The 17,429-nt window shown below is 42.1% G+C and overlaps 2 protein-coding genes across 2 annotated transcripts; both read right to left on the reverse strand.

Moving 5' to 3' along the window:
- Positions 1-795: 795 nt before the first annotated feature.
- On the reverse strand, positions 796-4,578 carry LOC134185735 (leucine-rich repeats and immunoglobulin-like domains protein 2). The gene is made up of 8 exons (XM_062653601.1): positions 4,443-4,578; positions 3,930-4,379; positions 3,541-3,867; positions 3,335-3,481; positions 1,970-2,290; positions 1,660-1,914; positions 1,047-1,590; positions 796-954 (listed from the first exon to the last, which is right to left on the reverse strand). Exons 1-7 carry the CDS (start codon positions 4,495-4,497, stop codon positions 1,256-1,258), a joined length of 1,890 nt encoding a protein of 629 aa, XP_062509585.1. The 5' UTR covers positions 4,498-4,578; the 3' UTR covers positions 796-954; positions 1,047-1,255.
- Positions 4,579-15,837: 11,259 nt separating this feature from the next.
- On the reverse strand, positions 15,838-16,827 carry LOC134185356 (uncharacterized). Its single transcript, XM_062653137.1, has 3 exons — positions 16,422-16,827; positions 16,027-16,359; positions 15,838-15,966 (listed from the first exon to the last, which is right to left on the reverse strand). Exons 1-3 carry the CDS (start codon positions 16,825-16,827, stop codon positions 15,860-15,862), a joined length of 846 nt encoding a protein of 281 aa, XP_062509121.1. The 3' UTR covers positions 15,838-15,859.
- Positions 16,828-17,429: the final 602 nt, after the last annotated feature.

Raw genomic sequence — 17,429 nt, forward strand, 5'->3', positions numbered from 1 at the left:
ATATTACACATAGTTGTAACTTAGATGTTTCACTTCAGAAAAGCAAAAAGTGTGATGATTAGCACAAGAATGATGACACTTAGTGTAACAGCAACTGCGACGATCAACACAGATAACCCTCCCTTTGATGGTAAATCTTCTCCATTTGTCAAAACTCCTTCGGGTCAAAAACGATCAATATTACTGTAATGGAACTATGGGTAACCAAATAATAATCATCATCTTACTTAGTGGTTCACCTATTGCTGTTTCTTTCATCTAGAAATCATAATATATAAGGTTTCTCAAAGGTATGTAGTAATCCACATATCATCATACCCCACTGCCATTATCCAACATTGCAACCACACGAATATATATAAAGTAAGTCGAATCAGACTTAAGTGGAACATTTTTGTACTCATTCTTTTCACCAGACGTTGAATCATTTCCAACGGTAAACTGCTTCCCTTGTATGTTCTGTTTGTACATCATGTAACTGTATCGAGCTGTTACATACCATGTGTTGTCTGTGCTCTCTTGCTCATACGGTCCAACAGTACGTGGTACATCAGATACCAAAGGAGCATTAGATCCAGTGGTACCCTCATAAACAATAATATCAACATATCTAAAGTATTGTCACATTAAAACATTCACAAAACAATGAAAAGTCAAAACATACTCTATTGGACCATTTTCATCATTCACAGTAGGAGGTACAAATACTACAGTTGATGTTGATGAAACATCACTAGGTAAAGATTTGTTTGGTGAATGAGGAGAAGCTTCCAGTGTGCGCACTATAATCATGTTACTAGGGGAACTTTCTGGATTGGACTTTGCGTTATTCGTTACTGTCACATATACTTTGTACTCAGTATATGGTTTGAGGCCCTTCAAGGTGTATAGATTGTCATGACTCTCAATGTCGAGACTCTTGCTGTACGAAGCATCACCAATACTGTTGTAAACCTGCACAGTAAAGTTTCAACAATCATTTGCAGCCATGAGCATGTATGCACACGCATTTGTGCATCTACTCATCCACACACAACTTTGCTTACAGTATAGTACTGAAAAGCACCATTAAGGCCAATAGGTCTCTCCCACTGTAGAGCAATTGAGCTTGATGTCACATTTGAATTCCTCAAATTCTGAGGTGGAGTTGGTGCTAAATCAAGAAAATCCAGTAATAATAAAACCAATAAAAACCAATAAAAGTAATAATAAAATCTAATAAATACAACAAATCACACAATCGCAAAATAAATCCTTAAATTAGAAAAACTTTACAGCCTTCAGGAGTAGTCACAGGCACCACATTAACAGCTGCCAAACTTCCAGGTTCATAGCCATGCGTGTTGCTTGCTGTTACTCTAAAGCTGTAATTTGTAAATGGACTGAGACCAGCAACAACAAACGGTTGAGAATCAGTAGCACTGAACTCTCTTTGTTCCCACAGCATGTTGCTGGTGCCATCATCCAACTGATATTCTATACGATATTCAGTTACACTGGAGTTTCCATTTTCGGGACAGTTGACTTTGACATTCACTTCAGAGTCATTATAGCTTTTGACTGACAACACAACACATCTCTGTGGAGGACCTAAAACACACCACATATAGTTAACTAAACATACAAAATGTCAACAAATACGTGAAAAAATAACGTTACCTTCAATTATCAACTGTACTGATGCCCTACTGGCCTTTGCACCAGCTTCAATAGTGTTTCTAGCAACACATCTGTATGTCCCTTCATCTCTAAATTCAAGTGATGTTAGTTCCAGAGTAGATCCTGTTGCACTCTTGCCTCCTCTCCATTCATAATCAGGAGAGGGATTACCATCAGCAGAACAGTTTAAAGTGATATTTTGTCCTTTCACTCCTACTGGATTGGATGGTCTAATTTTGACAATTTCAGGAGCATCTAACAACACATCACTCGTAACAATGCACCATGAAATGTTACCAAACCAACTCACATTTGACATCAACTGATGTAGCTGAAGACATGTTACTAGCACCATACTTGTTAAAAGCCCTGCACTTGATTAATCCTCTATCTGAACGCTTCACAGACGCAAATTTCAATTTCCCAGTAAATCTGCCCACACCATCAAGATTTGTTGAATTTGTTACTCGAGAGTCTAATGCAATAGCTGAATCAATTCCATTCTCTTTTCTGTACCATCCAAATGTAATGTCTCCACTCTGACCAGAATACTGTGAAGCTGTGCAACTCAACTCTTGCACTGACGACTCATCAAAAGAAACTCCTACTGACTGCCCAGCTGTTGGTGCACCTGCAATCATATCATAAATTTAATTAAATAAAAACAGTAACAGACACTAGTATTACACAACAAGTTCAACTGTGTATTACTACTAGATATTGATAGCATAGATCATACATGTAAATGCCACCATGTTCCAATAGCATGTAGTTTTTATCTGGTCATTGCGACGTAGTGTTACAACCTAAAATCCGCATTACCCAGTTTCATGACGCAAAAATCAACTCATTTTATCACAACTGTGTTTTCAGGCGTAAGTCTGCCTCAGGTAATAAAAACAAAGTAGGGATGGCTGTGTACTGTACTAGCAAGCTAGTACTTGAAGAAATAGGGGTTGAGACGTTCGCAAACAAGTACTCATACTTTACATGTGATACCAATCTTCCACAATTAAATCCCTACTTCACTCATGTTTGCTTTGAAGGTGGCTGTTTGGATAGGAATGAAGTAGGGATTTAATTGTAGAAGATTGGTTTCACAAGTAAAGTATGAGTACTTGTTTGCGAGAGTTTCGACCCCATTTCTTCGATCACTAGCTTAACGTACGCAGTCATCCCTACTTTGTCTTCTATTTATTACATAAATCTTTTTGTATTCTTTTGGCTTTACTTGCGCCACTTGATGTTGGTCTAAAAGTTATTGCATTATAGTGGAACCTTGATATCACAAAATTCCAAGAGACCCTACGGCTCCTTTTGCTATATTGAGGCCTCATATTATGTTCATCAGGGATTTATTGCTCACATTCAACAAATGCAAGGCTAGACAATCTTACATAATTCTTCCATCTAATTGTTTCTGGATATAAACAAGCTGATCTAATCCTGGCAAGCATTGATTGAAACTTCTGTATGTAGCAGCCACATCTTTCTGTGTGCTCTTTCATTATAAGCAAGTTCGTTAGGCCAAAGGTCCAATGATGAGGAATGTATACAATTAAAGACATAATATCATGACTCTATAGCTGTGCAATATTGAGGATTTGTTGCTGTAATTAACAAACCCATCGTTACTCCCATAACACACCAAGCACAAAAATCCCACTGTCCTTACATGGTGGTTGTTTGCTGTCGCAGTTCTCAGATGTCAACCCCACACAGTCCATTCCATTGTGTTGTTTAAGACGTGCTCGTGTACGACTACGAGTACCAAAACTACATGATGATGTACAATCTGACCATGAGCTCCATTCACAGTTTACTAAAGACAACAAAACAATTACAATACAACACTAAGAAAACTATGTTCTTTATTTATACCATTGACGTTCAGTGTAAATGACTTTGACACTATAGAGCCATCTGTTGCAGTATATTTGCATGTATACAAACCATTGGAAGAAACACTAGCTAACTTGATGTAGAGCTTCTGAACACGATTCTCATACACCTGATATACACTCTGTGCACTTGAAGATGGTACATCAATAGTCATGTTGTGCATCCATTGCAAACGTGCATTATTAAAGTTGGTCCCATCAGGACTGACACCACAATCAATAGGATTAGAGTAATCTTGATTCTCATTAACTGCCACAGTTGTCCCTTCAATATTCATATTATTGTCTAGAATAGCAATCTCCAACTCTACAACAACAAAACATTTCACTCTTCATTCAACACCTACCTACACCACATCATCATCTAACCATAGTCGAAAGCCACCTCACATACCATAAGAATATGATTTGTCACTACTCTCTGTAAATTAATGTATCTTCCCCAAACTGGTAAACTGCAGTTAACATCTCGCCATATTGCATTAAAGTTATTAGAGCCGTTGTATGGAGCCTTTCCACACTTGCGGTTGTCATTCCCATTGTTTGTTAAGCTGTTACCAACATGAACATACACATTTTCACCTCTATCACCTATAGGGATAATTCTAACACGTGACACAAAATATTCCTTTTGCAAGTCAACTCGAAGCCAAGGATCGTCAGACTTCGTTGTAGCGGCACAATCATAACCAAAAAGTCTCTGTCCAGTAACGTCTTTTGGATTGCCATCTATAGCCTTTGCAGCAACAAACACAGGACTGTAGACTGAACTCATGGTCACTGTTGCTCCAAGAGAGGCAGCTAGATTGTTTGCCATACCTACATCACATAAACATTGCACACAAAGCACAAGTGTGACTTCCACCATAACAGTAATCATACAAGATGTGACTATGCAGATCTCAGTCGATAGCCCTGTACACTTCTGACCACTCATTGTAGCTGCTTGACTAATCTTCCGAGTTCTGGTGCCATTTCCACATTCAACACTACATGAACTCCAACTACCCCAAATGCAATTCACTGGAAACACAACACAAGACTGACAACAGAATATAATTCATTCAACAACTTTCCAACTATCACTACACAATGCCTTGTAATCATTACTTTAATGGTTAGTTTACATAGTAATTGAAGGTTGACATCAGGAGTAGCAGACGATTGCAGGAGCTTTGTAATGTTAATAATAGCTAGAGGTAGAACTATGACGTATTAATGCAAATGACTGTGAGAATGTTGCATGGTTCGGTTAGCATTGTATAGCTGGTAGCTTTCTTGATATGAGTAAGCGCAGTAGTCGTTCGGCTCGACGTGAATCGTCCCTCACTCTTCCTCAGTCTCCGGAAGAAATCGCTTCGCTTCCGGACATTTCAATTCACCAGCTTCTAGAGCAATATCACTTTGTTCTCACTGGTTCCAGGCCGGAACAAATCAAGCGACTCCCTGCTGTTCTTTTTCCTACAGACGGAGCTACTACAACCCCTGCAGAGCCGGCAGCAGCTTCATCCACGCCAGCGGTAACGGAAACGCCTACCATGGTCACGCAGATCGACAGCACATCGCTAGAAACTGTGATCCACTCCGTGGTACAAGCATCGATAGCTGCCATGTCCGAAGCCATCAGTCCTGTCCTGAGTCGTTCAAGTTCCAGACCAGGCTCTGCCAACCACGTCACAAGAGGTGGCTGTACCCAGACGCGGAGTCGCAATCGTGGGAACTGGAACAACGACAGCAGCCGCAGTTCTCAGTCATCGTCAAGGTCACGATCACCACGCAGATGACAGTCCAGATCACCCAGTCGCCGTTCCCGCAAAAGATCAAAATCACGTCGTTCCAGCCCTCACACTTTTCTTGGCTACAGATAGACGGCAACCGGATCTAACGACCAACCGGCATCTTGGATGCTATCTAGGAGGACAAAGAGGAAGACATTAGCAGGTGATTATGTTGACTTTGATGTAATACTTACTGAAGTAACGACTAACACTGGCGAGGTCCCCATGGCAACGAAAGACTCGGGCTCTGGTCCAAAGCGCAGAAATGTCCGCGACATCGGTTCGTGGCTTCAGGCTTGGTCTGCATACGCGGCGACAGTCTTACTAGCGGATCCGACATGAGGTTACTAACTTATCGTCTACCAGTCTATAGTCGCTCAAGCTAGCTCGAAATACCAAACTTCAGCGTGGTTAAAATACAATAGAGCTTTTCGCTATTTCGTCAGCAGGACCACGGGCGTAAGATGGGACACGATCAACCACCACCTGTGGGCTCATTGTTTCACAGGTCGCGCAGCAACCTCTGGCACCTGCTATACATGTGGCCAGCTGGGTCATGTCGCAACAGACTGTGCTCACACCGACCAGTCCTTTCGTCTCTCCAGGTGAGCAACCGCACCTTCCCGTAACATCTCCAACACTGCTTCTGGCAAACCCAAAATCTGCCATCTCTTCAACGCTGTTCGATGCAAAAACCAAGCGTCATCAAGCCTGTGCAAATACCGACAAGAATGTTTTACCTGCCTCGGCGATCACCCAGAGGCCACGTGTTCCCGCAAGGGCACCAATAAACAAGGAAACCAGACACTCCACTTCAGCCAGAGGTTTTAGCAATATCACTACACAATCACCCTGATCCCACGTTTGTTGAATCACTGCTATGGTCGCTACGTCACGGGTTCAATCTTGGTTACACTGGTACACGTTACTTTCGTTTACCGTCCAATCTGAAGTCTGCACTGGAGCACAAGGTCATTGTTCAGCAAGTGTTCGATTTAGAATGTGAACGCAGCCACGTGACTGGCCCTTACAAGGAACCCCCTGCCAACTCTCCAGTGCTCTGGCGTAGGTGTCGTTCCAAAGAAAAACGGTAGCGGGAGACTAATCATGCACCTCTCCGCTCCTCGCGGACTTAGTATTAACGACGCCATCGACCCGGAGGAGTATCACTTGCGATAGAAGAAAATTGATGACGCCATTGCCTTCGTGAAACAGGCCGGTCGGGGTTGCTACATGGCAAAGATGGACTTGAAACATACCGTTCGTCTGTACCCAGTCCGCCGAGAGGACTAGGACCTATTGGGAGTCTGTTGAGACGGCCAATACTATGTCAATAAGCTCTTGCCCTTCGGTCTACGCTCTTCGCCAGCACTATTTAATCAAGTAGCGGACGCGTTTGAATGGATTCTAGTAAACGAGTGCCACATTAAGAATGTTCTTCACTACCTAGACGATTTCTTCTTTGTCGAACCAGATAACCCCACTTGCTGTGCATCCATGACAAGAGTCAAGGACAAAGCCCACCAGCTGGGCATGGTCATGGAGCCAAGCAAAGAAACAGGTCCAACTACAACTATAACTTTCATAGGTATTGAACTTGACTCGGAGGCGCTGGTGGCTAGGTGACCCGTTCCGCTTGCGCGTAGACCTATTTCTTAGCCGATCACACCATTCAGTCTGTCCGGTATAGCATTGGAATAATATATGGCCCGTCCAGAGCATTGGATCTACCGTTATTATCACAAGCAGATGGGTCCTTCCTCACTCCTCTGCGTCTTACCTCTATGCTTCGGTCTTTACTACACAAATTGGGCTTCAACGAAGACCAATACGCAGGTCACAGCTTCCGGATCGGAGCAGCAACGACAGCAGCTGCCGCTGGCCTGCCAGATTCGCTGATCAAAACTCTCAGTCGTTGGTCTTCAGACTTTTTTTCCAACGATACATCCAACTAAATGCCAAGGCTCTCTCTTCTGTGGCAAACGCGCTCGCTAACGCCCACATGCCTACAGACTTTCCATCGTGGTCCACTGACTGACAGATTTGCTCTTCTTTTGTCTTGTTAATGACACTTGCTCACAATAAAGGTAATGCATATGTTGAATTTGATGTCTCAGGCTGTATTCCAGTGCTCTAGTACACACGCAGTCTACTGTCTTTCATTGGGATAGCGTGCCATTTGGGGAGGGGCCTTGTTCAGGGCAGTCTTGGCCCAACATTACCAGTACCTCAACTCAGGTTGCAACATCAATGCCACTAACATGTTCAGTTCAAGCCAGTTGTCTCATGGAAGTCATTCAACGGAATGGGTTCTGTGATGGTGTTTGAGCCTCCACCATCAGTTCCACTGACCTCTTGGGCTTAAGGACATGGTGGTTCTAACGGGCATCAATCCTCCAACGTCACCCTGAGTGACCTCTTGGGTTCACGCCACTTGTCGGAGCAGCTCAGAGTGTGAGCTGACCACTCTGGTTAACCCAGCGTTCACAAAGCTCTCACAACCTGGCACGTTGCCCCATTGAAGCCCACACTGTCTCGTGTCTACGCGGTATAGCAAATAGCCGGCATGTTACTTACAACATGCTGGTGTCTTACGAGTGATATTAATATCAAATAAAATTAACTGTAAGTTTAGAGATGGCACACAAGAACTCAACACACTAACACTTAAATGGAAATAACATTCTATAAAAACTGTGTAAAGTGTCCTGCACACAACTAAGTAGATGATACAAATTACCAGGAGGACCCAACCTATGGGGGTGGTGTGTTAGTTTGCATGCAGCACAATGTATTCCATTCAATGGAATAACACACCTGGGTAGACAGCTTTTACTACCAAACAAACTTGCCTGCATGGCCAGTATAGCTAATAATAATCTGTTAACCTGAGTAGATTACAGCACCTCAGGAAAGAAATTTGAGTCACTGTTTTAGTGTAATTCCTTGTGTGCTAGTGTCTTCAATATTTACATACATATCTCTGAATGATTACATATCTCTAAATGATACAGAGGGGAACACAACATAAAGCTGTCCATGAGTAAACACTACTGTTGGTAGAAAGGTTGCCACTTTGCTATAAGTTTGACCCTGAGCGTTAATAGTTGTGATGGAATACGCTAACTTTTTACTGGAAATTGAGGTTCCAAAAATGTGAGGTCGCACGACAGATCAGGGAAAACAATGTCACTGATGTTGCCAGAGATGACGCAATATACTGGAATGTCAACTGAGCCTGGAGAATACCAAACACATGTTTTCGAACATGTTTCAGCTGATCAATATATGATCAATTCAACCAAAGTGGAAAGATAATAGGTAATGAAATTCAAGCTCTGTGATTAGTTAAACACTCAACAGGAACACGTTCATTGACAAATGGAAGTGTTGTATGGCATCAAGCAGGAATCGGCTTACAGAGCATGCAGATTACACTATGAAACTCGGGGGCAGCGCAAGGCGTCGAGAGCTTTATCGATATATCAAAATGAAAACAACACACGCCCTACCTAAAAATACGCTAACTTCAAGATTACTTACAAATTATTGCATAAAGACAGCTGATGAATGATAATGTTTTAGCATCTGCTCAACTGCAGACTATGTACGTTAGTTAGTTCTTCATGCCATAAGCGACGGATAATTGATTGCCTGAATTGGATTGAACCCAGGATTCAGATAATTGAAAGCAAAATGCTATGTTAATTTAAACAGTGCAATTTAATTCACTTGTTGACAGTGGCAGTATATGATTAAGACTTGCTGCAACTGACATGTGACACCCCGTGTATAAAATTGGCCATGTGTGAACAATACTGGCATAAATGTATTTCAGGTGTCCTCGTGTTGATAATCACAGCAAAGCAAAGTTTGACTGGAAATTTTGCAGTAGACAAACCAAATAACCAAATTAGTTGTAATGTCATGAGTCATAAGAAAGAAAACTTTCTAAAAGTCACGTGACTTTGCAAGAAGCATAATTGAAGAAGGCTCGAGCACTTACAATTTGTGTGGTATGTATGTGCATATGTACATATTTATCTATGTCTGCTTAAAGAAACATTTCAGCCACATGCGCTAGTACACTGTGCCCCGCATACACGTTTGATTGTTGGTTCTCCTTATCCTTTTAGTTGTGTTCATGTGCGACAGACCACGCATGAACAGCTGTTTTACCACACACCAAAGGGGGTCCTGTCGTAAAAGCTGGACTCAACTGTAACTTCCATCAGTCACGAGCAGCGCATGCAGCCATTGCTTTTTTGCCGCAAATGTACGTTAGCGCGCGTCTCTGAAATGTTACGTTAAAGCAAATCTCCAAAATATCCCTTTAAACTGTGTCACCCTTCCAATGCAATCAAATTAGTCTAATCACAGAGTAGTATTCACATTTGGTCATATATGGCTACCACAATGGACAAACAAGTAATAACAAACTGCCAACATTCAGACAGGGTTCTCATCAGAACAGTCTAATTCACGTTTGCAATCACAGAATCTTGTTGAACACAAACAATTGAAACCTACACATCTGCAATGGCCAATGTAAAGGCAATCATTCTTCGAGACTCACTAAAAATATATAGAACGTTGACACAGTGATATCCATATCCCATGTGTCTTGACTTTCGAAAATTTGACAATGAGTGGTGTTACAAAATTTGTGGTCACGTGAAATAATTACTTTGTACAATTTTAGGTAGAATTTTCAGCGTGAGTTTGTAGCGAAGCGACCAGCTTTCTTTTCGAACTTTTACTAGCGCGTATAGCAATGTATCGAATCAGGTAAGGCCTTATTAGGACCCGATTCTTGTGTGTTTTGCGTCTTTTACAGACATGAACAACCATTTTCTGATCTCTGCGTGACTCTGCCACGTCATTTTGAGTGTTACTGTAACATCGGGACTTGACAGACGTGAGCTGTGGGTACAAACTTGCTTACGTAGTACGATATCGATTATATGTGTTCTGTGTGGTATACGCACTTACCAAATGATTTGGTTTGCACCTCCTGAATATTTTCTAGAATGTGCGCGCATCGTCTAGGGAATGACCAACGTGAAGAGGAAGTCTTTAAACTAGTCTAATGGTATTCTTACTGAGAGGTAGGAAGGGAATGCATGATTTCATCTTGAGTTCTGACTGTGCAATGCATAATTTTGGGAGCTGCAGCAGGAATTGAAGGAAAGCAGAACTGCATCAAGTTACTTGAATGGCGAATGAGAATGGAAGGGAATTGAAGAGTTGAGGCAATTCAGGATAATGATGAAAATACCTTTTTACTGGTGGTAACACAGTAATAACAGAATTCTGCAGTTAAATAAGTTATTAAAGTATGCTGCCAGTTCACTTAAATACTGGTCAAAGAGACATACAACATTTGCAGACAGCCAATCAAAGAAGTAACACTCTGTTACCTTTGAATGATTTTTTAAACTATAGTTCGTCTTCCTATGGGCCTAGAGATGAAAGAACTTTCTCTTGTTCACAACATTTATCACATAAATCAACTTTCTGTATTATTGTTTGAATGACATCGACTGGTGGTTTCCAAGAAATGCTCTACATTGAATTCTACCACAATCGTTTCAAGAGATTTCTTTAAAAATGATCTGCACCATTGATGCAACGGAAATATTAATTAGCAGAACGTCCTTCAGATAGGTGTTTGCAGTCATCTTTTTTCTCAGGCTATAAACACCACCACACTGTTTAGGCATTGGTTGCAATACATGTATCCCATCTGCTCAAATCATGTTTGTATCACAACTATTTACTGGTGGCACATTATACAGGAAGTTACCAAGCAGTCTATTTAGAAGTAAATTGTGTTAATTAATACAGTACAATTAATGTTAATGATATCAATTATTGTTTGTATATATTATATATGTCAATATATTGGCCTCACTATCATTCTGGTCTACTGTGTCACATGCTCCAGGAGACAACACACTGCCACTTGCTGTTCTCAACTTCATATTTATGGTGCAGTAATAATACTCAATTACTCACAACAATTTACCTACCTGCTACCTACATTACAACGTCCAACACACACAAAACACGTATCCTACTAAGTACGCAAGTTTGTACCCACAGTTTGCGTCTGTCAAGTCTCGATGTTACATTAACACTCAAAATGACGTAGCAGAGTCACGACAGAGATCAGGAAATGGTTGTTCATGTTTGCAAAAGACCCAAAACACACAAGAATCGGGTCCTAATAAGGCCTTACCAGATTCGATACATCGCTATACGTGCTAGTTAAAGTTCGAAAGGAAACTGGTCGCTTTCGCTACAAACTCACGCGGTTAACAAACGCCAAGACATCAAAGTAGCACCCAAGTGTTCCCCAGGCCACGATGACGTCGTTAGTGCCACGCCCATAGAAAAGGTCTATTGCCCCTCTTTTCCCAACTTCACCCCACTGGTTCTAGATCCAGGTCAGGCTGTTCCCGCCACACGAAAGAAGAGGACTGTACCCGGACGCGGAGTCGCAGTCGTGAGAACCGGAATGGCAGCCGCCGCAGCTCTCTCTCATCATCAAGGTCCCGATCACCACACAAACGACGGTCTAGATCGACCAGTCCCCGTTCTTGCACAAGATCAAAATCATATTTTTGTAGCCCTTCTACATCTCTCGGCCACACATGGACAGCAACCGGATCTAGCGATCAACCGGCACCCTGGATGCTATTTAGGAAGACAAAGAGAAAGGTTAGCAGGTGAATACGTTAACTTTGACACCATACTTAATGAAGTAACGACTAACAAGGCTGGTGTCCCCATGGCAGCAAAAGTCTCAGTCTTCGGTTCAGAGAGCAGACATGTCCGCGACATCAGTTCGTGGCTTCAGGCTTGGTTTGCGTACGCAGCTACAGTCCTACTAGTGGATCCGGCTCAAGGTTACAAAAAAATTGGCTACCAGTCTATCGTCGCTAAAGCTAGTTCGGAATACCAAACCTCAGAATGGCTGAAATATGATAGAGCCTTTTGTTATTTTGCCGTGCAAGATGGGACATGATCAACCACCACATGTGGGCTCAGTGCTTCACAGTTCGCGCAGCAACCTCTATCACCTGCTATGCATGCGGCAAACCAGGTCACATAGAAACAGACTGTACACACATCAACCAGCCCTTTTGTCCCTCCAGGCCAGCAACTGCATCTTCCGGTAACATCTCCAACCCCTTCAAGCAAACCCGAAATCTGCCGAGACTCTTCAACGCTTGTCGATGCAATAACCAAGCGTCACCAAGTCTTTGCAAATACTGACAACAACGTTTCACCTGCCATGGCAATCACCCATAGGCCACGTGTTCCCTCAGGGGCACCAACAAACAAGCATAAACCAGACACTCCAATTCAGCCTAAGGTTTTTGCAATGTCACTACACAATGACCTTAATTGCATGCTTTTTGAATCACTGCTTTGGTCGCTATGTCATGGTTTCAATCTTGGCTACACCGGTGCACGTTATGCCTGGTTCACAGTATGCCGCTAGCCCGAGCGTCCTGCAAGTGTCCTGGATGCGGATGATGAGCGAGCGTCAGCATCACACTGTAAACATGGCAGCGTCTGCGACGCTCGCACAACGATCGCCTAGCGTCCATAGACAACTCTGGAATAGAGAAAAGTTCTAATTGAGCGTCTTATTCGGAAGTGACACAGCATTCGATGACAGCACGTGCTCATTTTCAACCAATCGAAGGTCAGTCAGAGCAACTGGACGTATCAGGGATATTCTATTTGTTCACATGGCATCAATAAAAGTTTTCATTGAGTGTGTTCGTGGTTTTCCCTGCCTTTGGCAAGTCCAGTCAAAGGACTACACAGACCTAAAAATGAAAGAAAATGCTTGAGACTATAGAGCAGTAGCAACAAAGCAAAATGTCATCGTCCATGTCTTGTCGCGAGTGTACACACGTGGTTACTTTGCAGCGCCAGACGACTGTCGCAGTGTGTTCTTTGTGCAATAGATGCTCGTCCCGCAGTAGTGTGTAATGGTACAACGCCAGCGTCCTCGCTGATGCTCGTGTCAGCGTCCTTGTCAGCGTCTAGGACGCTCGCAGGATGCTGTGCCAGTGTTATACTGTAAACCAGGCTCTAGTTTCGTTTATCTTCCAACCTAAAGTCTGCGCTCAAGCACAAGGTCATTATTCAGCAAGGACTCGATTTAGAATGAAAACGCGGCCACATGGCAGGCCCTTACGAGAAACCCACTTTACCAACTCTCCATCGTTCTAGCGTAGATGTTGTTTCAAAGAAAAACGGTCGCTGGAGACTGATTACACACCTCTGCCGCTCCTCACGAACTTAGCGACGGCATTGACCCGGAGAAGTATCACTTGCAGTACAAGAAACTGACGATGCCATTGCCTTCGTAAAACAGACCGGTCAGGGGTGAACATAGCAACGATGGACTTAAAACATGCCTTTCATATGTGCCCAGTCCACCGGAAGGATTGGGACCTGTTGGGAATCTACTGGGACAGCCAGTACTACATCGACAACATTTGCCCTTCGGCCTACACTATTCACCAGTGCTATTTCATCAAGTAGCGGATACGTTTCAATGGATCTTAGTAAATGGGTGCCACATTACTCGTTTTCTGCACTACCTAGCTGATTTCTTGTTTGTTGAACCTGATACTCCACTTGCCGTGAAGGACAGAGCCCATCAGCTGGGCGTACTGATGGAGGCGAGCAAAGAAATAGACCTGACTACAACCATAACAATCCTAGGCGTTGAAATCGACTCAGAAGTGCTGGTTACTACGTTACCTCTTGAAAAACTGAGAAATCTGATGAATGAAATTCCCAATGGCTGTCACGCCACAACGTGACCAAGCGCGACTTGCAATCCACAATTGGTAAGCTTGGTTACGCATGCAAGGCCATTCCAGGTGACTAAATTTCCTACGTCGACTCATCGACTGACAACCTCCTTCCGTTTGAGTCACCACCACCTCTATATTAACAGCAAAACTAGGAAGAAATTCCGATGGCGGTATCACTTTCTCCGTTATGGAATGAGGTGGCAATAATGTTAGATCTGCATCTCTCTGCCGCCGCAGACATGGAGCTCTACACAGATGCGTCCGGTTCACACGGTTCTGGAGCATACTACTGTGTAGCTTGGTTCAGCGGTGACTGCCAAAACGCATTAAGACGTCATTATATTACCGACAACTAACTGTTCTACCGATCAAATTATCTTAGGCCAGGCAAACATGATTCACAGTTTATCGTCACCACCCGCATCATATTATAGAAAACGAAATAAGTTTTATTATTCATTTTAGTACACTTTCTATGGATCAGATTAACCTATCTGTATTCACTGACAGCTCAACTAAACTGACGCTGTCCAAGCTCTGAAATATTTTATCCTCATTGTCATAATTGTGTTTCTTTTGACAGACTCAACAAGGACCTGTCGAAACATGTAAAAGTACAATAGACGGGTTTTATCAATACTAGTACGTGCCAAAGTTGATGGCGAACCATTCAGAGCTCTAGTACCAGTAGATGAAAATGTTTAGATAGTTTACTGTGACTGCAAACATATTATTATTAAATAATGAATAATGAATAATGGCCGCCCGCTCGCATGTCCTCGTGAAAAAGGCTTGACCATAAACTGAATGAAGTTTGTGTGGCTTTATGTAGCCCAAAATTATTAGACACGTCTATCTACAAGAGGGTTTTCGGGCAATGCGAAAACATGCCTACATACACCCTGATATGTCTTGAATTTTACTATTTGACAATGACAGACAATTTGAGCAAAGTTATGAAATATATAGTCACGTGAAATAACAATCACTTTGTATAATTTTAGATAGATTTTTCAAGTTGCTCATTTAAAAGCAAAATGGCATCTAAATTCATAATACTTCACATTAAGTCAACAAATTTTTCAGAGGAACCCTAACTGTGCAAGTGAAAGTAAAAACGCATCTTCAGTTATTAGTGAGTAAAACACTGGCATGCTAACCTTCTTGTACTCTTTAATGATCTTTAGCCTACAAACCACATAACTAGGTCATATTGCAAAGATTTGGTGCAAACACTTTTAGACCTAGTTAGTATTGCCATGAGATACCTGCTGTGTAACATGTACCTGGTCACCATAAGTGCAACTGTAAGTATCAGAAACTGTGTTGTCCATAAAGCAGTAGATCTAAGGTTCATAGCAAGGAGATAACATTCCAACACCTAACAAAGTCAAAATCTCCATTGAAGTTGATTTAAGAGTAGCAGTTTATAGCTGCGCAAAATTCACATGTTGTAAACCATTATATAGGCAGTAACTTCCACTCATTAGTAAAGAACACCACACCGTTATTTCACTGCAGATCAAACCCCAATAGCAATGCCTACCCAGCAGTCGATAGATGGCACTCGTTTAAGTAATGCTGTTATCTGTATTTCGACTAGCTAAAAGCATAAACATGGCAGGAGCTCAAATGAGTTCCTAGCAGTTTGGTAGTCCAGATAAGAATAAAGGTGTCAGAGAGAATTGCAAACAAAATCGGATGGACAAACAAATAGACAGACATAATAATATGGTAGACAAACAAACATTTCATTATTACAATCTATTGCACAGTTGAAACCTACAAAACAAAACTCAAAGCATCCCGCTAACTATTACATCACATGTATGCATGTCTTACCCACAATAACATTCAGTGTAAATGACTTTGACACTAGAGAGCCATTAGTTGTGGTATATTGACATGTATACACTCCACTGTCAGAGGCACTAGCTGACTTGATGTAGAGCCGCTGCACACCATTCTCATACACCTGATATACACCAGCATTCTGTAGACTTGAAGGTGGTACATCATTGGTTGTGTTGTGTTTCCATTGCAAGAGAGCATTAAAGTTGGTCACATCAGGACTGACACCACAATCAACGGGATTAGAGTAGTGCTGATCGTCATCAACTGCCACACTTGTTCCTTCAATATTCGTATTACTGTCTAGAATAGCAATCTCCAACTCTACAACAACAAGACATTTTACTCTTCATTCAACACCTACCCACACCACAACATCATCTAACCATAGTTGAAAGCCACCCTACATACATGATGAATGCCATTTGTCACTATTCTCTGTAAGTTGATGTATCTTCCCCAAACTGGTGGGCTGCAACTAACATCTCGCCATATTGCATCCCAGTGATTAGAGCTGTTATATGGAGCCTTTCCACACTTGTGGTTGTCATTCCCACTGTTTGTTAAGCTGTTACCAACATGGACATACACATTTGCACCTCTATCAGCTATAAAGATAGCTCTAACACGTGACACAAGATATTCCTTTTGCAAGTCAACTCGAAGCCAAGGATTGAAGGAATACTTTGTACCACTACAATCAGTGCCAACAAGTCTCTGTCCAGCAACATTTTTTGGATTGCCATCTATAGCCTGTGCAGCAACAAAATCAGAACTGTAGACTGAACTCATGGTCACTGTTGCTGCAAGAGAGGCAGATAGATTGGTTGCCATACCTACATCACATAATCATTGCACACACAGCAACAAGTGTGACTTCCACCATAACAGTAATCATACAAGATGTGACTATGCAGATCTCGGTCGATGGTCCTGCACACATCTGACCACTCATAACCTGCCGAGTTCTGGTGCCATTTCCACATTCAACACTACATGAACTCCAACTACCCCAACTGCAATCCACTGGGAACACAACACAAGACAGTCAATAGAACATTACTTATTCATCAAACTTTGCACTTAAAGTTATGGTTGAACTAATGATAACAGGCATTGTTGCCAGTTTAGTGATAGCTCTAACGCTCACAGATAGCATAACATGCACTCAAGCCTCAACTAACAAAAGCTGTGCTATGCGGGCTGCATACAACTATATAGGCTATTCAATGACTCAGTGTTCATATAACTGTCAGACATCGAACATTTCTGTACACTTTCGACCTTTCAAATTCTCCTTCCAAAGCTGCTGCTGAGAAAACAATTTGTCTGAACCTTTTACCATACTCACTCAATTATTATCCCAGAAGTCAAGTAAGCCCCTATGGCTGAGA

Source organism: Corticium candelabrum, chromosome 10 (genome assembly GCF_963422355.1).
Source record: "Corticium candelabrum chromosome 10, ooCorCand1.1, whole genome shotgun sequence".
Taxonomy (NCBI): domain Eukaryota; kingdom Metazoa; phylum Porifera; class Homoscleromorpha; order Homosclerophorida; family Plakinidae; genus Corticium; species Corticium candelabrum.